We start from the raw sequence: 22,792 nt of genomic DNA, 5'->3' as shown, positions 1-22,792 counted from the left end.
TGCCAGATTCCTGGATAACCAGTCTCCCTCATCTGCCCTCCCCCGCTTCTTCACTTCCTCCCCACCCTCGGGTTCCACGGCCCCCCTGGCTGCCCCTGTGCTGTTCTCAGCAGCTTCCAAGGCACCTGTCAAAAAGCACACCCCAGGATGCCTTCCCCTGAGCCAAGTGCCCTCTCTCCAGTGGTCTCCCACGGAATCCTGGGGTCCTCACCACCCCCTCCAAACCGGACACCTCCCCATCCCCATCCGCCCACCCCCACGCTGGGTGGAAGCGTCCCCGGGAAGACCCGGCTTCACCCGGTTAGGTCGCTCCCCCAACCCCCGCCCCCGCCCGACCTCTCTTCCCAAAGGGGGCGGGCGGGGCTAGAGCTTAAGGTCAAAACTCCTGGCAGGTGTCGGCTGGGGCCTAAGTCCTCCAACTGGGGATGGCGGTGGGGCAGCCTGGGCCAGCTCCCTGGCAGGCGCCTCCTCTCAGTTGCCCACTGAGGCGGGAGCAGCGCTCCAGAAGGTTGCGGGAGCAGGAGGTGGCGAACTGAAAAGAGCTCAAGAGGCACGCAGAGCTCCTCCGCCCCCGCCCAGTCCCAGCCGGCGGCTGCAGAGGCAGGTGGGGGGCCGGGCGGGGGTGTGGGGGCACGGAGGAGGGTCCCGGGGTCCTACCTGTCCCGCGGGTCGATCCAGCTGGTGGTGCGGTTCGTGTGGTCTATGTAGTAGACCTTGCCGTCGAAGTCGCGCGCCTCCTCCCAGCCCTCCGGCAGGGGCAGCTCCGGCCGGGGCATCTTCCCGAGCGCTGCCGGCGCTCCCCCATGCAGCTCCCGACCGCAGCGGGGGCTCAGCGGCTCCAGCCGGCCGCTCTTAGCCCGGGCGGCCGCCGAGGCACCATGATCCGGGGGGTGGCGCCCGCGGATGGGGGGCCCTAGTGGGGGCCGGCCGGGGTGGCGCCGCTGTCCATGCGGCCCTGCGTCCCCGACCCGGCGCCGCCCGCTCCTCCCGCCGCCGGCCTCTCACGCTGCCATGTGCGTCCGCAGCGGCGCGGTGCGAGCCCGGGTGCGCGCCCAGCCGGCCGGGCAGAGCGAGCCGAGCGCCGCCGCCGCCGTCTGCCCTCCTCCGCCGCGCGGCGCGCTGCGCCCTCCACGCCGCCGCTGCCGCTGCCGCCTCCCTCTCCTCCCTGCAGCCGGGTGCCGTCCCTCCTCTCCGCTACGCCGCTCTGAGCTCGCTAGGTTTCTGACTTCTGCCTCCGCCAGGTGCGGCTCGGGCGGTGCAGGTAACCGCGCTGCCCCGGAAACGGGAGGTGGAGCGCCGGCCGCCTGGGTTCCCGGGTCCCCTCCCAGCGCGCAGCGCCACGAGGGCGGGTCTTAGGGCCCGAGACGCGCCCCCTCGTGGGACAGTCCCAGCCGCCGGCCACCCCTACGCTGCCCCTGCCAGGGGAAGGAGAGACCGCCCCTCACCTGCGTCCCAGACCTAGGGGGCTGGGCCAAAAACCGCTCTGCCTCTAGTTAAAATGCTCCTGTCTCTCTCCACCCGGAGTAGCCAGGCTCTTGGCACAGGTGGCCCCAAATCTTAAAACTCCCTGCTTTTCTGTGGTGTAGAATCAGGAGTCAGGCAAGAAGTGGTTAAATGGAAACATTCTTGCGAATTGGGAAACATAAGTTTTCCAGGATCTCTGGTCCCTTCCCCCAACACACGCACCATCTGTCTCCTTCTATTCAACTCTCCCTACGACGTTTCGCCCACCCTCCACCCCTCCCTACCATTTGGAAATGTAGCTGTCTCCCCTCAGGGCCCCTAAAATTAGGAGCGCTGTGGATCCGCTTTCCTGGGCGGACTTCCAGAGGGTGTCAGGGAAAACACTTTGTAAAAGTAATAGTAATGCCATTGTTATTGTTAGCTAAATTGAGGACTTGTGACAGGCTGTGGCTAGCAGCTTCAGAACAGGCGTTCTTTCCTGTGATACCTTGAGGTAGGTGTGTTATGGATTTGGGAGAAGTAGGGTTATGAAAACGAAAAAAGTAAGCAAAGCAAAATTCCATCTTGAAAAATGTTCAAGAGAATAAAATAATCAGTTTCTTGAGAAATTAAAAATGTAGAATTAGCTGGGCATGGTGGCTCACGCCTGTAATCCCAACACTTTGGGAGGGTGAGGCAGGCAGATTATCTGAGGTCAGGATTTGAGACCAGCCTGGCCAACATAGTGAGCCCTATCTCTACTAAAAAATAATAATAAAAAAAAAATTAGTTGGGCGTGGTGGCAGGCACCCGTAGTCCCAGCTACTCGGGAGGCTGAGGGACGAGAATTACTTCAACCTGGGAGGTTGAGGTTGCAGTGAGCCAAGATCTGCACTCCAGCCTGGGCAACAGAGCGAGACTCTGTCTCAAGTAAATTAATTAATTAATTTAAAATGTAGCATTAAATACAAAAAGCAAGCTAGCATGATTGAGTGAATGATCAGCTGGCTGGTCACTTCCCCATCTCCTCTTACATCTGTGTACTGAGTGGGAATTTAACCCTTTTTTGCCCTAGGCATATGGCAGGAAGCTGAACTGGTCGAAGGAAGCCCAGTTCGGTGTCTTCTCTTGCCTGGGGCCCACGGTCTTCCAGAAGAGCCAGCACCTTGTGCTGTATGGGCCAGGGTGTTGCCGAGCAAGAGAGGGAATCGTGTTTGTGGTCTCATCTCCTCTTGACAGAAAAGACCCACCAGAGTGAGCCTCGCCTGCAAATGCCTTCTGCATAGTTAATTCCTTCCCTGAGGCCAGGCCCAGGGGCTCAGTGCTTGGCCGTCCTTCATTCCATAAATACCAGGCACCACAGTCCAGGGACACCAGCCTTAGACTGGCCCTCAACACCCAAAAGATGGAATTCCCCATTCCTTTTTGGGGGAATTCCCACAGCCCTCTACACTTCCTCTGTGTGGGTCAAGCCTTCACTACATAAAAACCCACTATGGGGCCGGGCGCAGTGGCTCAAGCCTGTAATCCCAGCACTTTGGGAGGCCGAGACGGGTGGATCACGAGGTCAGGAGATTGAGACCATCCTGGCTAACACGGTGAAACCCCGTCTCTACTAAAAAATACAAAAAACTAGCCGGGCGAGGTGGCGGGCGCCTGTAGTCCCAGCTACTCGGGAGGCTGAGGCAGGAGAATGGCGTAAACCGGGAGGCGGAGCTTGCAGTGAGCTGAGATCCGGCCACTGCACTCCAGCCTGGGCGACAGAGCCAGCCAGACTCCGTCTCAAAAAAAAAAAAAAAAAAAAAACCCCACAATGGATTAGAGCAGTAGCCCCAAAGCAAAGCCAACCTGGTGCTAGGTTCTTTGAATACATGATCTCAATGTTCATAACAACCCTCTGGTGTAGGGAAGGCTATTTATTATACCCATTTTACAGATGAGGCTCCAAGATGCTTTGTTGTTGGCCCGGGATACAGAGCTCATAAAACAGACCAGGTCTGACTCCAGTGCAGTGTTCTCAGTCATTAACCTATACTTTCTTTTTTGAGATGGAGTCTCCCCCTGTCCCCCAGGCTGGATGGAGTGCAGTGGCACAATCTCAGCTCACTACAACCTCTGCCTCCCAGATTCAAGCGATTTTCCTGCCTCAGCCGCCAGAGTAGCTGGGATTTCAGGCCTGTGCCACCACGCCCAGCTAATTTTTGTATTTTTTAGTAGAGCTGGGGTTTTGCCATGTTGGCCAGGCTGGTCTCAAACTCCTGACCTCAGGTGATCCGCCCACCTCAGCCTCCCAAAGTGCTGGGCTTACAGACATGAGCCACCGTGCCTGGCTGACTTTCTTTCTTTCTATTTTTGAGACGGAGTCTCGCTCTGTCACTCAGATTGGAGACTTTCTTTCTCTTTTAAATCACTCTGTAGCCCCAGAACCTCCCCGTGGTTGGGATGTGGAACATGACTGATACTGACAAATGTTCCTCTCTGTTGATGTTTGCTTCATAGTTTTTTGGCTGAGAAGCAAGAGCTGTAGAATCAGGCTGTTTGGGTCCCAAGCCCGCCCGGTTTTCTAGCTGTGTGACCTTGGGCAGCTTGCTTCACTGAAGTCTCAGTCTTTGATTTGAAAAAAAAAATCACATAACAATATGGACTCCTTTGGGCTTGTGGTTAGGGCAAAGCAGGAGGAGAAATGAGGGCTTGGCACTCAGCAGCACGCCTTCATCTCGGGCTGCAGTGCGGTGCATTCGGAGCACTGTGCCTGGCAGCAGACACACCTTTATGAAATGTGGACCAATTGAAGTATTTTCTGTTCAAAACACAAATCCACGTCCTTTCCCCTCCTGAAAATTATGCCTGGTTGCTTGCAACAGTCCTCCTAATTGTTTTTTTTTTTTTTTTTTTTTTTTTGGCTTTATTTTTCAACCAAGCCTTTTTATTGGTTGGCATTGATTGTGAAGAGAAAACACCTTTTAGACTGCCAAGTCCTGCTTTCGTTTTAGTCCGGCCGCCCAAACCCTGGCATTTTCCAAATGGCTTGCTGCTTTGGACCTTTTGACCTGGCCTGGGAAGCAGGAAAGAGAGACCAGAGCAGGAATTGACTCCTGAATTAAGAGCTTGGTCTTTCGCTCTTTTTACCTTCCATCCACCCCCAGCGAAAGAATCCCAGGTTATCTCGAAGAAGCTGCAAGCAGGGTGAGGTAATAAAACAGATGACTGCCTGCCCCATGTGATGGCGCGTGAATCATCCTGGACATTCTGCGAGGCTGAGGGCAAACGTGGAAGAGATTAAAGGTAAAACCGGCTCAGCCACGTGATAGGCTGAATTGGATGTTATTCTACAGGTGACTGAACTGTAGGAATCCGAACTGAAGACGAGAAGCCCAGGTCTCTCCTGGCCATCCTCCTGGGGCTGTGTCTGACTGCCTGTGTGTGGAGTTGAAGGAGACAGGCTTGGGCAGTGCAGAGGTGACCACAGGCCAAGCCTTTCTAATGACAAAGGCCACATCCCGGTGACCCAAAGGAATCACCTGAGCCTGGGACAGGCTGTCTTGTTTTTAAAAACGATGCCCACTTAAACCCTTTTCTCCACTGCAACTGCCAGGAAGAAAGGCCATTTTCCACACGTGTTTTAGAGTGTTTCAGAGAGCTAGAGTCACATATTCCATGAAGATGGTAAAGACGAGAAATTAAATGTAAAAAAGAAGGAACAAATATGTCAGCAGTCGAGTTTCCTGTTAGCATCTGTATTCTTCAGGGGAAATGGAGGCTTTGAGAACCTCTGCTGAGATTTTGCCTCCTGCTCCATAACTGTATCTCCCTACCTCATGCCGTCCCTCCCACACATCCTGGGGAATGCACAGTTATGTTCTATGATGGAGCCAATAATGTACCCTTTCTTGAGTCATGCATTATTTGAGGTTCATAAATGTGCTGTGGACTGTTTTTTCCAATGATGGGAAAACACATCTTAAGCCAGAGAAGATGGGGGTGGAAGAAACCTTGGTAACATGAGAGCCGAGGCAGAAGAGATGGTTTTTTATTTACCTCTAGGTCCTCCATGCTTAATTCAGTGCTCCGAAATGAACTGAAACAAGTCTTGCACAGCCTACTCATTTTACAGACAGAGAAATGGAGTTTGTATGAATAATGATTTCCTGCCCTGGTTCCTGCTGGTTCCATTTCATAGATGAGCAAACTGAGATTCAGAGAGGCAGAGTGACTTTTCTATAGTCACGCAGATATCAACTTAGCTGCTTCTAGTGGGTTTTTGCTTCTGACTCCCAGTGTGGGCTTTAGAATGCCTATGAAGGAGAGACTTCAGGGCCACGGTCGGGTTGGGAAAGGAGGTGGGGTGGCCAGGAGACTCTCCTTACACTCCTACTTATGTTTGGGTTATGTGTCTATTTGGAGCGGATGGAGGAGGCCATGGAGGTTGATGAGGGCACACTAAAACTGGTCATAGCTGAGCTGACAATGAGAGGACAGAGTTGAAGTGGGGGTTCTCAATTCTAAGAGGAAGAGATAGTGCCCTGATCCTCCATCGCCTGCCCAGTGCTGTCCACAAGACCCCCAAGGGGATTGGTGTCAGGGGATTTCACAGGCTCAGCTGTCTCTGTGGAAAGAGGGGTACTTTTCTCCCTTTGTTGCCTTTCTTTCCCACTTGTTTCCTTGCTGGTTCTTTTTTTTTTCTTTGTTTTTTGTTGTTGTTGCTGTTTATTTGTTTGTTTGTTTTTTGAGACAGTATCACTCTCTCACTCAGGCTAGAGTGCAGTGGTGCGATCTCGGCTCACTGCAACCTCTACCTCCCGGATTCAAGCAATTCTCCTGCCTCAGCCTCCCGAATAGCTGGGATTACAGGCGCCCGCCACCACGCCCAGCTAATTTTTGTATTTTTAGTAGAGTCGAGGTTTCACCATGTTGGCCAGGCTGGTCTCGAACTCTTAACTGAGCTGATTTCTCCTCTGTGAGAGGCTGAAGCTGGCAGGAGAGGTTGAGTGCATCCTATTTCCGACTCTCTTATCAAGGGATTCTGTGGGTACTGGGAGCTGTTGTGTCTTTCATTGAAGAGGAAATGAATTATGCACCAAAGGAGGAGGTAGTGATGAAATCTCAGTTTCAAGGGTGGGGGTGTGGAGAGGAGAGAGCAAGTCCATGAGCAGAGGGCGGGAGTTCTTGCAAAGCAGTGCTTTCCTCTGTTCCTCTACTCAACAGCAGCAGTGGAGCCCTGGTGGGAAACGGGGATGGGGGTACAAGCGCAGTCACCAGCAGACTGGCTGAAAGAAGCCTCTCTCTTGGTATTTATAGAGCTTGCATCGCCATGGTACCCAGGCGCTTAAATTAAACTCTAGCCCAACTGCTTGGAGATGCATGGAATGAAATACACTTTACCTGTCCACTGTACGTAGTCTCACACCTCATTCTCAGAACTTCACCACTGCAAAGATAAGCAAATGGAGTGAATTTTACAAATCACCTGGCAAGAAGGGTATAGGGTTGGGTTTACACAACAACCTGCCTCAACAGGGTGGCTGGGCGGAGTAGTAGAAAATACATGGGTGGAAAAAACAATCCAGATCTGAAACTTGGCTCTGCATCTTGGTCAGTGTGTGACTGTTGGCATGAGACTGCATCTCTCTGAGCCTCAGTTTCCTCACCTGTAACATGATAGCACCAACATCTTAAGAAAAATGAGAGCAACGATGCTGCCTCACTATTGACTTGTGACAACTATATGAGATGATACAAGTGAAGTGCTTAGCTCAGCTTCTGAAATGCAGAAGCTCTGTTAAATATAGGTCCTCTTCCCTGCTCAGCTCTGTTATTCATTTATTCCACAAGAACCTTTTTTTGTCTGCCTATTGTCTGCCAGACAAGTATTGAGACACGAGGGTGATTTCTGGTCCCGTGGAGCTTACAGTTTAGTAAAGTAACATATAATAAACAAGTCAACACATGAAAAAGTAATTGTAAGTTGTTGTTAATAATATGAAGGAAGGAGCGTGCTGTGAAGAATTTGGTAGGGTGTGGATTGGCTGAGAATCTTCTTTAGACTGGGCCAGAGGAGAAGGCCATTCTCAGGAGGTAACATTTAAGCAGAAACCTTAAGCAGCCCGCAATGTGAAGAACCAAAGATCATGCATTGCAGGGTAAGAGAACAGCAGGAGCAAAAGCCCTGAAGACAGTATGTTCACACCCAGGGTGCTGTTCCCATTCCACTGAAAACCACGGGAGGCTGCTCTTGATGGGGACACCCAAGCTAGAAGGTGGTAACCCTAAAATGCCACAAGATTCTCTGACCTCAAACCCATGCCTTCCTGTACCGCCATCTCCATCCTAATCCAGGTGAACGGAGTCGCCACTCCACAGCCCTAGTTACTCAGCTGCAGTTGCCTCAAAGGTCCAATAAAGCCTAGTGAAGGTTGGATATTTTGCTACTTTGTCTTTAGTTTTCATATATTTAAATATGTGTCTTGGCATGGATTTCTTTGGGTTTATCTCATAGTTTGGTGCGGGGAGGGGGGGCTCAGCTTCTTTAATCTGTAGTTTCATGTTTCCTGTCAAAGCTGGGTTGTGTTTGTCCATTATTTCCTTGAATCCTTTTACAATCGCATCGTTTTGTCCTCTCTTCTGGGACTCTCGTCTTTGTTATAGTCCCATGGGATCCTGGGGCTCTGTTTATTTGTTTTCAGTCTGTTTCCTCTCCATCATTTAGATTGGGTAATTTTGATTGTTCTGTCTTCCAGTTCGTGGATTCTCTTCCCTCTGTCCCCTCTATTCTGCTCTTGAGCCCATCCATGGAGCTGTTTATTTCATTTGTTGTATTTTTCAGTTCTAACGTGTTGATTTGGTTCTCCTTTATGTCATGTATTTCTTTGCTGAGATTTTCTGTTTCTTTGCTGAGGTTTTCTGATTTTTCATTTGTTTCAAGTGTATTCATAATTGTTCATTAAAGCATTTTATTATGGCCGCTTTGCAATCTTTGTCAGACAATTCTAACACCTCTGTCATCTCAGTGTTGGCATTTATTGCTATTTTAATTTGGTTTGAGAGATCTCTGGTTCTTGGTATGATGAGTGATTTTGAATTGGAATCTGGACATTGGCCTTCTTAGGTTGTCTGCTTCTCAAGCACTCAGCCTGGGATATGTGAAGCAAAAAGAAAAACCAGGGAACTCACCACCATGTCATTCCTCGGATTGTGAGTTCCCTAGCCATCTGCCTTCTTCTTTGCACTGTTCTGAGTCTTCTCATATTTGTTTTATATATAACATCCAAGGTTTTTAGTTGAACCACTTGGAGGAATAGGGGAAAATGTGCCTTCTCCATTTTCCTGGAAGCAGAAGGTCATTGCTTACTCTGAGCCAACAAGCCAACTCCAGCTTGTATCCAAGCTAGAGTTCACCTCTTTTCCTCAAGCCGGCTTCTTCACCCCACTTTCCCCCTCCACTCTCTACCTCCCTATTTCATATTCCCTACAGATATCTAGGTAGGAATTGTCAGCATTCTGCCTTCACAGACTCCCTTACGTCGCTTCCTTCTTTTTGACCTAAGCCCTAGCTCAGGTCTGATTCTTTTGTCTGATTCTTGGCCGTTTTAATGTCTTCACTCATCTCATAAATTGTATGCTCAGCAATCTTCACCCCTCTAGTGTAGCTCTTCTACATCCTCTTTCTTTATTTCTTTTCTTTTCTTTTCTTTTTTTGAGACAGCATCTCACTCTTTCACCCAGGCTGGAGTGCAATGGCACCATCCTGGCTCACTGCAACCTCTGCCTCCTGAGTTCAAGCAATTCTACTCCTCAGCCTCCCGAGTGGCTGGGACTACAGGCGCATGCCACCAGGCCCGGCTAATTTTTTGTATTTTTAGTAGAGATAGGGTTTCACCATGATAGCCGGGATTGTCTCCATCTCCTGACCTCATGATCCACCCTTCTCGGCCTCCCAAAGTGCTGGGATTACAGACGTGAGCCACTGGGCCCAACCACCTCCTCATCTTTCTTTCTTTCTCTTTTTTTTTTTTTGAGACAGAGTCTCACTCTGTTGCTCAGGCTGGAGTGCAATGGCATGATCTCGGCTCACTGCAACCTCCACCTCCCGAGTTCAAGCAATTCTCAACCTCCCAAGTAGCTGGAATTACAGGCGTCTGTCACTATGCCCAGCTAATTTTTGTATTTTTAATAGAGATAGGGTTTCACCATGTTGACCAGGATGTTCTCAAACTCCTGACCTCAGGTGATCTGCCTGCCTCGGCCTCCCAGAGTGCTGGGATTACAAGTGTGAGCCACCGCGCCCGGCCTACCTCCTCATCTTTCTAAAGCAGGCATCCACAGGTGCATTCCTCAGAGTTAAACATAAACATAGTCTGAGAGCAATTACATTGGGGAAATACTGGTTTTAATAAAGTAAACAGATTTCTTTCCTATGGGACTTCTCAGCACTCTCAGGGTACCTCCATCCATGGTGAGTAGCCAAGAAAACAACATAAAATACAGAATGGCCCAAACTTATTTGCTTAAATATTCTTTTTCTCCCTGAGGCATCTCTGGAATACAATGTTCTAAGAAGGGTGTTCACAAACTTCTGTAAAGAATCAGATAAGAAATATTTTCAGGCCAGGCATGGTGGGTCACACTTGTAATTCCAGCACTTTGGGAGGCCGAGACAGGTGGATCACCTGAGGTCAGGAGTTCAAGACCAACCTGATCAACATGGAGAAACTGCATCTGTACTGAAAATACAAAATTAGCCGGACCTGGTAGCACATGTCTGTAATCGCAGCTACTCGGGAGGCTGAAGCAGGAGAATCATTTGAACCCGGGAGGCGGAGGTTGTGGTGAGCCAAGGTCACACCATTGCACTCCAGCCTGGGCAACAAGAGCAAAAATCTGTCTCAAAAAAAAAAATACAATAAAATAAAGAAAAAGAAAAGAAATATTTTCAGCTTTTGCAGTTTATGGTCTCTGTCAAAACTTCTCAGCTCTGCTGCTGTAGGGTGAAAGCAGGCATAGACAATATATAAACAAATGGATGTGGTTGTGGTTGTGTGCCCATAAAACTTTATCTATAAAAACAGAACACTGGCCCTGAGGTTGTAGTTTGACCACACTTCTTCTAAAGCATCATTTTAATTAAAGAGACCTAGGTGTCTTTAATTAAAGAAAGAAATCCTGGATTTCTTCCTTTATTCACTATGTCTATTCTAACTAGACATAGGTAGAGAGAGCCTCGGCTCCTATCTCCAAAATACATGTTATGTGTATTCCCGCCTCTCCATCTCCTAGCTTCTAGCTTAGATCCAGGCCATTGCCTGCACCTTATGAAGCCTCCTGCTGGACTTCCTCTGTGCACGTGCTCCATCATTCCACATGGAGCTGGGATGGTTGTTGTGAAACCTCAGTGGCTCTTCGCTGGTCTCAGGAGGAAGTCTAAGCGTCTCCCCATGTGTTGTAAGGCCCAGTGTGGGCAGCCCTAGCCCTGGCCCAGCCCTCCAGTCTCAGCTTTCATGGCTCCCCCACTCCTGCTACACAGCGGAGCTCGTGCATGTGATTTGCACACTCAGTTCTCCTCACTTCTGGACCTGCACATGGGCTGTTTCTCCTGCTGAGAATACTCCTCCTCTGTGTTTAGCTGGTGAATTTTCCTTCAGGCTTCAGCGTAGGTATGACTTCTGCCCTCACTCCCAAAGTTAAGTTGCATGCCCCTGCAGCTACGTTATCCTTCAGCAGTCTAATCTTATTTTAGTTCCCTGTTTCTCTCTCTCTGTCTATTTTTCCCCAGCTATACTGTAAACCCTGTGAGGGCAGCTTTTCTTTTTTTTTCCTCCCTCCTTTCTTCTACATCTCCAGCGCCAGCACAGACTGGCCTTCAGAAGACATGGGTCTCCCAAAGTGCTGATCAGGGCCTAAGACTCCCTTGACACCAGCTCTTAACCAGTTTTCCTTCATGTAGGGAGCAGATGGCATTAATCTATTGGAATAATTGGAAGCCCATATGCCCCTCTAAGAAATAAGTTGCCCATCTGTAGTGAGGGTGAGTGCTATGCGGCATCCAAGGGTCTTTTGTGGAAAGATTTTTGCTTTTTGGTTTGAGGCCAAAGGTTCTTTCTCAAAAGTTGCTAAGAGCTCTAGATCTTTCTTTGCAGAGCTCTATTTTTTTTTTTTTTTTTTTTTTAGGACTCTGTTGCTCAGGCTGGAGCGCAGTGGCATGATCTCAGTTCACTGCAACCTGTCTCCCGGGTTCAAGCGATTCTTGTGCCTCAGCCTCCAGAGTAGCTGGGAGTACAGGCATGTACCACCAAGCCTGGCTAATTTTTGTATTTTTAGTAGAGGTGGGTTTTCACCATGTTGTCCAGCCTGGTCTCAAACTCCTGGCCTCAAGAGATCTGCCCACCTCCACTGGCCCAGAGGCTGGGCGTGGTGGCTCACACCTGTAACCCCAGCACGTTGGGAGGCCAAGATGGGCAGATCTCTTGAGGTCAGGAGTTAGAGACCAGCCTAGCCAATATGGTGAAACTCCTTCTCTACTAAAAACACAAAAATTAGCCAGGCATGGTGGCAGGTGCCTGTAATCCCAGCTACTTGGGAGGCTGAGGCAGGAGAGTCACTTGAACCTGGGAGGCAGAGGTTCAGTGAGCTGAGATTGTGCCACTACTCTCCAGCCTGGGTAACAGAGCAAGACTCTGTCTCAAAGAAAAAGCCAGAAAAAAACATTAGGAAGATGCCAAATGCAATGTGGGATCCACGAGTGGATACTGGGTTACTTTTAAAAAACAAAGAGCTGCCGGGCGCGGTGGCTCACGCCTGTAATCCCAGCACTTTGGGAGGCCGAGGCGGGCGGATCACAAGGTCAGGAGATCGAGACCACGGTGAAACCCCGTCTCTACTAAAAATACAAAAAAATTAGCCGGGCGCGGTTGTGGGCGCCTGTAGTCCTAGCTACTCGGGAGGCTGAGGCAGGAGAATGGCGTGAACCCGGGAGGTGGAGCTTGCAGTGAGCCGAGATTGCGCCACTGCACTCCAGCCTGGGCTGGGCGACAGAGCGAGACTCCGTCTCAAAAAAAAAAAAAAAAAAAAAAAAAAAAAAAAAAAAACAAAGAGCTACAAAGTATATTCTTGGGAAAACTGGGGAAATGTGACAATGTAATGCATTTTAGATAATATTATTATGTCAGCGTTACCTATCTCGGGATTGATAGTGGTATGGTAGTTCTATTAGGAGAATAAACCTTCTTCTTAGGAGAGATACACTGAAGCATTTAGGAGTAAAGTGTCATGATGTCTGCAAATTAATTCACATGGTTCAGAAACCATTTGAGTATTTCAGAGAGAAGGAGGGAGGGAGAGAGTGTAATGTGGCAAAAATGTTAACAACTGGTGATATGGGAGGTTATTTCATCCTCTCCAAATCTCATATTGAAATGTGACCTCCAGTGCTAGAGGTGGGCCTAGCGGGTGGTATTTGGGTCATGGAGACAGATCCTTCATGTATGTCTTGGAGCTGTCCTCCCTGTAATAAGTGAGTTCTCAGTCTGTTAGTTCACGTGAGGTCTGGTTATTTTTTATTTTATTTTATTTTTATTTTTATTTTTTGAGATGGAGTCTCACCCTGTCACCCAGGCTGGAGTGCAGCAATGCAATCTTGGCTTATTACAACCCTCGCCTCCCGGGTTCAAGCAATTCTCCTGCCTCAGCCTCCTGAGTAGCTGGGATTATAGGCGTGCGCCACCATGCCCAGCTAATTTTTATATTTTAGTAGGCGGGGTTTTCACCATGTTGGCCAGGCTGGTCTCAAACTCCTGACCTCAAGTGATCCACCCACCTTGGCCTCCCAGGGTGCTGGGATTATAGGTGTGAGCCACTGTACCCAGCCTTGGTTGTTTAAAAGAGCCTGGCACCTCCGCCTGTTCCCCGTCTCTCTCTCTTGCTCACTCTCCCCATGTGATATGCCAGCTCCCCATTTGCCTTCTGCCATGATTGAAAGCTTCCTGAGGTCTCACCAGAAGCCAAGCAGATGCCAGCATAATGCTGCTTGTACAGCCTGCAGAACTGTCAGCCAAGTAAGCCTCTTTTCTTTATAAATTACCCAGGGTTTTTTTGTTTGTTTGTTTTTTGGTTTTTTTTCCTACAGAATCTCGCTCTGTCACCAACCTGGAGTAGAGTGGTGTGATCTCGGCTCACTGCAACCTCCACCTCCCGGGTTCAAGCGAGTCTCCTGCCTCAGCCTCCCAAGTAGCTGAGACTACAGGCACATGCCACCACACCCAGCTAATTTTTGTATTTTTAGTAGAGATGGGGTTTCATTATGTTGGCCAGGTTGGTCTGTATCTCTTGACCTTGTGATCTGCCTGCCTCAGCCTCCCAAAGTGCTGGGATTACAGGCATGAGCCACCACGCCTGGTCGGGTATTTCTTTATAGCAGTGCAAATGGACTAACACAACTGGTAAATAATAATATAAAATGTCCTGTATTCAATATTTTACTCAACCCTCATCTCACTTACCACAGTGTCTCACATGGAATATACTCAATGAACGGTGGCTGAACAACAACAACAATTAGTAAGTTGCCTAAAAATGTGCACTGAATTGCTTAGGATGCTCTATTGACTTCCTATCTTTTAACTTCTGATATGGGGGCTTTGAGCAGCTTTATAACCAAAGAGCCCAGCAAACAGCTATCTCTTTCCTGTTGAGCCATATGGCTTGAGTTCCAAATATATTTATAGAGCTTATATTTCATATCACTTAACATTTTTACAGTAAAAGTCTCCATAAAGGAGAACAAAGATAGGAGAGAAACTTGGTATATTCCAAGTGAGGTAAAATCAATCTAGGTTTGATGTCACTATGGGTCATAATTTCTGTCCCGATCCAAAATCAGGATGGACACATTCTCCTGTTTATCCTTCTAAACAACTCCTATGATGTCCCTGCAAGAACTCAGCTGCAGGTGGCTGCTGTCCACCCCATCATCCAGCTCAAGGACCAGAATTTCCTAGAAGGCCAAAGACCTGCACCTGCATGGAATGGCAGGGGTTCATGGGCAAGCGGAGCCCTTTACCTGACCTCTGTCTCTTGGTGTTTTCTGTTTCCATTTTATCATGATCCAAGAGACTCTTGCATTTGGCAGGCCTTAAAGCAGTGGGTGGACTTTAGAGATTAGCCTGCCCTCTGACATGAGCCATGGGCCAAAGGATGGGACTTGATGGAGTGGGCATTTAATGGGTTTGATCACTTCTGTAACCAGGGGCTTCTCTCCAGGGCAGCAATGAGGCAATAATGTAATGAGTGGCGGCTGACTGAGCACTTACTCTCCACTGTGCACTGATGGGGCACTCACACTATACCGTGTGCCAAGGTGGCACTTCCCACATCCAGTATTCATTCCAGCCTTAAAAGTTAAGGAATCTGGGGGATCCAGACCCAGGCCTGCCTGGCACTAAAATCCAGGCTTCAGGCCAGGCGTGGTGGCTCAGGCCTGTAATCCCAGCACTTTGGGATGCTGAGGAGGGCGGGTCACTTGAGCTGAGGAGTTTGAGACCAGCCTGGGCAACATAGTGAGGCTGTCTCTACAAAAAATACAAAAAATTGCAGGGCGCAGTGGCTCACACCTGTAATCTCAGCACTTTGGGAGGCCGAGGTGGGCAGATCACTTGAGGTCAGGAGTTCGAGACCAGCCTGGCCAACGTGGTGAAACTCCGTCTCTATGAAAAATACAAAAATTAGCCAGGCATGGTGACGGGCACCTGAAATCCCAGCTACTCAGGAGGCTGAGGCAGGAAAATCACTTGAATCCAGGAGGTGGCAGTTGCAGTGAGCCAAGATCATGCCACTGTACTCCAGCCTCAGTGACAGAGCGAGACTCCATCTCAAAAAACAAAAAATTTAGCTGGGCGTGGTGATGGGCAACTCAAGTAAGAGGATGGCTTGATTGAGCCCAGGAGGCGGAGGTTGCAGTGAGCCGAGATTGTGCCACTGCTCTCCAGCCTGGGTGACAGAGTGAGACTCTGTCTAAAAAAAAAAAATCCAGGCTGCTGAGTGGCAGATGTCACAGAACCGTGCCACAGCCCTGGGAAGATGGAAGACTCCAGTGGCATACGCAGGTCTCGCCTCTGAGTGTTTAGTGAAATTCTGGATTAATTTAAAAGGTAATCAGGAGTACTTCCCTTATTCTGACTGAGCACATACTCTCAGTCAGTAAAAGTCAATGCCCATGCTCCGCTCCAGCACCTCAGAAGAGAAACTAATTTCCAGTCAGCAAGTTGACAAGTAACACGGTTGCCCCCAAGGTGGGGCAAGGTTCGCCTGTGTGCTCTCAGTGAGCGTCCAGATTGGGCAGGGGAATGGCTGGAGGAGGTAAGAAGCAAATTGGCCTCCACTTAGAAGCACGCAGTGTGGACACGGTCCACTGCCTGGAGTTTGTTCAGCAAAGTCCTCCCACTGGCAGGGTGGCCAGGAACTCCCTTCTTCCAGGTGGTGGGGAAGCTCACCATCTGTGCAGCCTCCTCTGGAGGAGACTGAGCTGGGGCGCAGATCATAAATGGAGTTTCTGAGCCAGAAAGATGGCAAATGGGATGAATTCATTTGCTGAGGCTGAGGCCAACCAGTTCTTGCATCCAGGATCCCTGGCTTGTCCCTTTAGAACACATGATGAGGTCAGGTGGAGCCAGCATGAGCTTGAAGTCAGGAGACGGGCTGCATGCGAGTCTGGCACCTGGTACAATGAGCGTACATCTCAGACTCCCAGTCAGTATTTGAGGAATGAACAAATGCACGTTGTGAACTCTGACGGGTTATGGAAAGGTGAGCAGCAGCGCGTAGAGGCTTTGACTGTGTAAAGGATTTGAGTGTGCAGAAGATTTGACTGTGAGAAGGAGCTGACTGCAAGGGCTGAGACTGATTCTTCAGCATCACTTCTTCCATTAAAGGTCAGTCGGGCTCAGTTCTTCCCCTCCTCACCCAAGAACCAGGACCTAGAAGGTGGGTGCATGTTTGGGACAGCATGTGTTTAGTGCCTGGAGGTAGAAAGGATGTGTGTATCTGCATGCTCACATCTCTGCATAGACAACAGCACAGGTGACTCTTGCTGCAGAGGTCCTGTGTGTTGCTACATCCAACAAGCAGGGTTTTTTTTGTTTTTTGTTTTAACAGAGTCTTGCTCTGTTGCCCAGGCTGGAGTGCAATGGTGCAATCTCACTGCAACCTCCACCTCCCAGGTTCAAGAGATTCTTCTGCCTCAGCCTCCCGAGTAGCTGGGATTACAGGCACGTGCCACCATGCCCGGCTAATTTTTGTATTTTTAGTAGAGGCAGGGTTTCACCATGTTGGCAGGCTGGTCTCAAACTCCTGACCTCAGGTGATCTGCCTGCCTCGGCCTCCCAAAGTGCTGGGATTACAGGGATGTTGCACTCAGCCAACAAGCAGGTTTTATTCTTTTGTCTCCCTCCCCTTGCTATAGCCTGGAACACAAACACCAGCTCTCTCTCTCTCTCTCACACACACACACACACACACACACACACACACACACACACACACTTCATTCTGTTTCTCCCCAGACTCCCTGCACCCCCGTCATAGATTGCTTGACATCCCTTTTCCCCAGCAAAACACACTGTGTTGCACCTGTTCTGAGGAAGCACCTTGCATCAGCTGTCTGCAGGTACCCAGCATATTACAACTCGCACCCCCACCCCTCTGCCATTACAGAGAATGACATGGTGTGGGAGTGGGGAGGGCGTTAGGTCTCCTGGGCAGGGGGTCTCTGCAGCACAGTCTCCAGTCAACATCATTTTCCCTTCTTACAGGAGTGGGGTAGAGGGTGTCTGTGTCTTGGGTTTCCCAGGAGACAGACTTCGAGCTGGAGAGTTGCATGCGGGAGGTTTTTTAGAGACAGCGGGAACAATGCTTGGGAGGGAAAGAGTGAGGGGTGCAGGGATGGGCAGAGGGAGACATTGAGCTGTGATGATGTAGTGATAGTGGCCTCAGCCAATCCCATGGTGAGCTCTGGAGCTGGGACAACTCTTCAGAGATGCCACAAGCAGCCAGGCCTTTGCCTGACTGCTTTGGTGGAAGACTGACCTTTAGTGGAAGAGGTGATGCTGAAGAATCAGTCTCAGCCTTTGGAGTCAGCTCCTTGTCACAGTCAAATCCTGGCCTCTACGCTCTGCTGCTGTGGACCAGGCATTGGATGTGGGCTTTCTCTGGGAAGGGGTGTGACTGTGCCCCAGGCAGTTCCCTTGCGGAGGGTGGTGCGTGGTGTCAGCACTCAGCACTACTGGGTAGTGGGGAGCTGAGCACCCCAGGTGTGAAGAAGGGTATCTGCGTCCCCACTGTGTCCCAGACAGGCTGCTGTGACCTGGCCCGACACCCCGGCAGAGTGGAAGAACGCAGAAAACGTTCTCTCGCCGCTTCTCCCACAGTTTTTGAGGGTATTTTGGCTTTTTGTCTGATTGTGTTTTTCATGGTGCCAGGCCTGAGTCCTTTTTTTTTTTTTTTTTTGGAGACGAAGTCTTGCTCTGTTGCTTAGGCTGGAGTGCAGTGGCATGATGTCGGCTCACGGCAACCTCTGCCTCCCAGGTTCAAGCGATTCTCCTGCCTCAGCCTCCCAAGTAGCTGGGATTACAGGCACCTGCAACCATGCCCAGCTAATTTTTGTATTTTTTTCTTTTTTAGTAGAGACGGTGTTTCCCCATGTTGGCCAGGCTGGTTTCGAACTGCTGACCTCAAGTGATCCAACCGCCTAGGCCTCCCAAAGTGCTAGGATTACAGGCGTGAGCCCCCGCACCCATCCAGGCCTGAGTTCTTGAGCCTTGGGTGTCAAAGTCCCCATATTTCTGAGGTCAACAGAGAACACTTTAACCCATGGCCATCCTTTCTCTTCTCTTCTCCCAACGGCTCTTTGATGTTTTTATTCTCTTTTGTATCTACCCCCAGCTCTGCCAGTCTCATAGAAATTTGCCAATTTTCCTGGTGTAAATGCTTCCACCTTGGCTGATTTCAAGCTACTAGTGTGATGTCACTGAACATGGGGCTGGGAAGAGACACAAATATCAGTCTTATGGGTGAGTTCCAGCACACCCCTGAGTGCAGGTGGGTTTTTTTTTTTTTTTTTTTTTTTTTGAGACGGCGTCTCGCTCTGTTGCCCAGGCTAGAGTGCAGTGGTGCAATCTCGGCTTACTGCAAACTCTACCTCCCGGGTTCACGCCATTCTCCGGCCTCAGCCTCCTGAGTAGCTGGGACTACAGGTGTCCACCCCGCTCCTGGCTTTTTTTTTTTTTTTTGTATTTTTAGTAGAGACTGGATTTCACCGTGTTAGCCAGGATGGTCTCGATCTCCGGACCTTGTGATACGCCCGCCTTGGCTTCTGAAAGTTCTGGGATTACAGGTGAGTCACCGTGCCCAGCCAGGGTTTGAACCCCAGGAGAGGGATCCTGGGGTGAGGACTGGAAGCAGCCGGTAGGGCTCGTGGAGTCCCTGGCAGGGATGGGCTTGCCTGCCTCCCTAGGTTCTCAGGGCCTGCATCTATCTGGGTATGGAATGGCTTCAACTGTGTTTCCATCCTGTTGCCCCCCCCATGCTTTTTTGTCTATGGGATGTGCCTCTGGAAGTGAATCTCATTCATATTGCCCTAGCTCTTTCCCTCTGTCAGGTTCACTGGAGGTGAATGCAAGGGCTTAGAGAGGTGGGGTTGCAAAGAGGGGAAAAGGTGCCTTCCCAGCAAGGATTCTGTCCTTGGGATACAGCAAGCCTTTGGAAGAGCCCAGCTTCTCTGTCCTGCAGGACTCTTTGAGATGATGCAATAGGATGTCATTTCTGCTCTCCTCCAGTTAGCACAGAGCTGACATTTGGGAATGTGCCCCTTTATGTGTTTACTCCTGGATCTTCTGTAATTGCCATAACCACCACAAGCGGTAGGTAGCTTTCCTTCTCCCCATGTTGCTGATGAGAAAACTGGGTCATAGGGAGGTTTAAGATTTGTCTAAGACTTGTAGCAAGTACATGGTGGAGCAGGGTTTAAACTCAAAGCATTGATTCTAAAGCTCATGCTAAAAACCATTTCACCATATATCCTCTCAGGAATGTAGACTGGCATGTGTTCTGTCTTAGGAGCTCAAAAAAAGAGAGTGATTAAAGTGGTCCTTGAGTTGTACTCTTCTCTCTCTCTTTTTTTTTTTTTTGAGACGGAGTTTCACTCTTGTTGTCCAGGCTGGAGTGCAATGGCGCGATCTCAGTTCACCCCAACCTCCACCTCCTGGGTTCAAGTGATTCTCCTGCCTTGAGTAGCTCCTGCCTCCCGAGTAGCTGGGATTATAGGCATGTGCTACCATGACCGGCTAATTTTGTATTTTTAGTAGAGATGGGGTTTTCCATGTTAGGCTGGTCTCGAACTCCCGACCTCCGGTGATCTGCCCGCCTTGGCCTCCCAAAGTGCTAGGATTACAGGCGTGAGCCACCGTGCCTGGCCAAGCTGTGCTCTTATACATATAATGCTATGGCTTGAATGTGTCCTTCATAAGTTCATGTATTGGAAACTTAATGGTCATTATAATGGTATTAAGAAGTGGGACATTTAAGAGGTGATTAGCCAGGAGGACTCTGCACTCATGAGTGGACTGATGCTGTTATTGCAGGAGTGAGCTCCTGAGAAAAGGATAAGTTTGGCCTCTTTTCTCTCTGTCTCTTATGATGGGCATAGATGCCATGTGATACCTTCCACCAGAGGATGACCCTCACCAGATGCCAGTGCCATGCTCTTGGACTTCCCAGCTTCTAGAACCACGAGCCAAATAAACATCTTTTCTACATAAATTATGCAGTCTGTGGTATTTTGTTGTAACAGCAGAAGATAGACTGTGACACAGTGAATGTCACATGCTGAGTATTATTCTACCCGATCCTCCCGTCTCTCCCTGGTACAGAGAAACACAGGTGTGAATATGAGAGTGAGTAAGAAACCTCCACTCAGTACTTGCTGCGGTATTTGCTGCAGCTCCTGCACACACATCTTTGCTCTGCATGTTCCATTGTTCCAACATTTCTACTAATTACACATGATGCATCACCCACCGTCCCCGCCCCGCCGCCAACCTGCCCCCAGTGTCTCTAGTCCTCACACTCTGTGTTACACCTTCAGTTATACCTCGTGTCTTTGCACCTGCATGCATCCTCGCACCTGGTGCCTTTACACCTGCGTGCATCTCCTTGAAGCCTGTGCTATACATTATCCTTGATATTTGTAATGTGTTACACACACACACACACACACTTCCTGTCCCTGGCAGATTTATGCTACTGAGAAGAATACCACCTCCTCCAAGCAGTCCCTTGAAGACTTACCAGTTGGGGACTGATAGATATCAACTCATATTCTCTCTAGAAAAGCTATTGAGCTCTGTGACTGCATCCCTGGCACCTGTCCGGAGAATATTATCTGGGCACTATCAATTACCATGAAGTTGCTGTTTCAAGGGGCTCTGCGATGGCTGGCACAGGAACAGGACAGGAAGGAGGAAATAAAGTTTTACCCTGTCATCTCAGGGCCTGGCATCCCTCCCCCAGGCACCAAGGGAGGTTGCTTGGAAGTCCCCAGGCTCCTCTCACTTGTCATTTTCTCATGTGGATCACTCTGACGCTCCTCACTGTAGCACACACACAGGGCCACTCCTTACTGCACATAGCCCATCGCTCCTGTCTTAGGATTATCAGCATCTCTGCCTTCCTCCAAGCAGTGGCAGCTCCTCAGGAGGTCTGTGGGGTGCAGGAGGGACTGGGGGGTTGGGGCAGTCAATTCTCTTTTTCACACTCAGCTCATGCAGTCAACTGAGGTAGTTGAAGAGGAGAAGAATCGGGGTAGAGACCTCAGAGAAGAAGAGGAGGATCAGGGTAGAGACCTCAGCCTGTAGTTCTAGAACCCTTGGCTTGGGGAGTGTCACTTGGATGAATATAGGAAGTATCGAGAAATGTCTCCTTAGGGAGAAGAGGCTCCTTCCTTGTGAATGCTGGGATCTTGAGTAGGGGAGAAACGAGGGAGAAGTGGGTGGGGAGGGAATGCATTAGAGTAGTGGCTCGCTACTGGGGTCCATTTTACCTTTCGAGAGGACATTTGGCAACGTCTGAGAGGCTGTCACGAATCGGCAGGGGTGGGGTGTGAGGTGGGTAGAGGCCAGGGATGCTGTTAAACATCTTCTATGCACCGGATGGCTTCCCACAACAAAGCCATCAGGCCCAAATGTCAATGGTGCCACAATTGAGAAACCCAGTACTAGCACATAGGCTGGCCCCATGGGCAGGACCACCTCTGCAGAAAGTGAAGGGAAGTCCTGCTCCCCATGTGTGGAGGGAGGGAGTCAGGATCCAGAGTGAAGGAGCAGCAGACTTCCAGCCCCGCACAGACCAGACCGTTCTTCCCAGGGGACAGGCTCTCCAGGCTGGTGTTGGCTGGTTGCTTCCTGCATTCCCAGAAGAAGGGAAAGGCCATGGTATCCTCAGGGCGGATAGCTGAGAAACGGTGCAGAGCCAGGTGACTTTTGGCTATTCAGATTCAATCTAGATCCTCCCAATGCACTATCTGTGCACTGATCCAAGTGCTTTCCACCAAATCCCCATCAAAGCGGAGCTAACTGCCCTTCCCCAGTGTCCCTGCCATGCCCTTCTCTTCCCAGCACTTCCACATTATTATTATTTTGTGAGACGGAGTTTTGCTCTTGTTGCCCAGGCTGGAGTGCAGTGGCGCGATCTCAGCTCACTGCAACCTCTGCCTCCTGTGTTCAAGTGATTCTCCTGCCTCAGCCTCCCGAGTAGCTGGGATTACAGGCATGCACCACCATGCCTGGCTAATTTTGTATTTTTAGTAGACATGGGGTTTCTCCATGTTGGTCAGGCTGGTCTCGAACTCCCGACCTCAGGTGATCCACCTGCCTTGGCCTCCCAAAGTGCTGGGATTACAGGCGTGAGCCACCGCTCCTGGCCACTTCCACGTTATTATTATTATTATATTATTATTTTGAGATGGAGTCTTCCTCTGTTGCCCAGGCTGGAGTGGAGTTGCTCCATCTCAGCTCACTGCAACCACCTCCTCCCGGGTTTAAGCGATTCTCCTGCCTCAGCCCTCAGAGTAGCTGGGGTTACAGGTCCCCACCACCGCACTCAGCTAATTTTTTTTTTTTTGTATTTTAGTAGAGATGGGGTTTAACCATGTTGGCCATGGTTGACCAGGCTGGTCTCGAACTCTTGACCTCAAGTGATCCTCCTGCCTTGGCCTCCCAAAGTGCTGGGATTACAGGCATGAGCCACCGTGCCCGGTCCACTTCCACATTATATTGCTTATTTGCTTCTTGGTGTTTCCCATTAGACTCCT

At 49.8% G+C, this 22,792-nt stretch overlaps 1 protein-coding gene and 1 long non-coding RNA gene across 9 annotated transcripts in view; one reads left to right on the top strand and one right to left on the bottom strand.

The window, feature by feature from the left end:
* WWC1 (WW and C2 domain containing 1) overlaps positions 1-855 on the bottom strand; it is a 175,808-nt gene extending 174,953 nt beyond the window's left edge. For all 4 annotated transcript variants that reach the window (XM_005558470.5, XM_005558471.5, XM_005558472.5 and 1 more), the window contains exon 1: positions 658-855. In XM_005558470.5, the coding sequence (XP_005558527.3) occupies positions 658-776 (119 nt within the window). In that variant the 5' untranslated portion in view covers positions 777-855. The remainder of the gene's footprint in view (positions 1-657) is intronic.
* Positions 407-20,244, top strand: LOC123574077 (uncharacterized). 5 transcript variants are annotated; one of them, XR_012414330.1, is made up of 5 exons: positions 407-600; positions 18,370-18,497; positions 18,727-18,820; positions 19,263-19,346; positions 20,132-20,244. It is a non-coding gene; the product is annotated as an uncharacterized lncRNA (long non-coding RNA). The 5 variants fall into 5 exon arrangements; XR_012414331.1 differs by having other exon boundaries at positions 407-604; XR_010587705.1 differs by having other exon boundaries at positions 407-604; positions 20,067-20,244.
* The last annotated feature ends 2,548 nt before the right edge of the window (positions 20,245-22,792 follow it).

The sequence above is a fragment of the Macaca fascicularis genome, chromosome 6 (assembly GCF_037993035.2).
Source record: "Macaca fascicularis isolate 582-1 chromosome 6, T2T-MFA8v1.1".
Taxonomy (NCBI): domain Eukaryota; kingdom Metazoa; phylum Chordata; class Mammalia; order Primates; family Cercopithecidae; genus Macaca; species Macaca fascicularis.
This window is presented reverse-complemented; position numbering and strand designations above follow the sequence as displayed.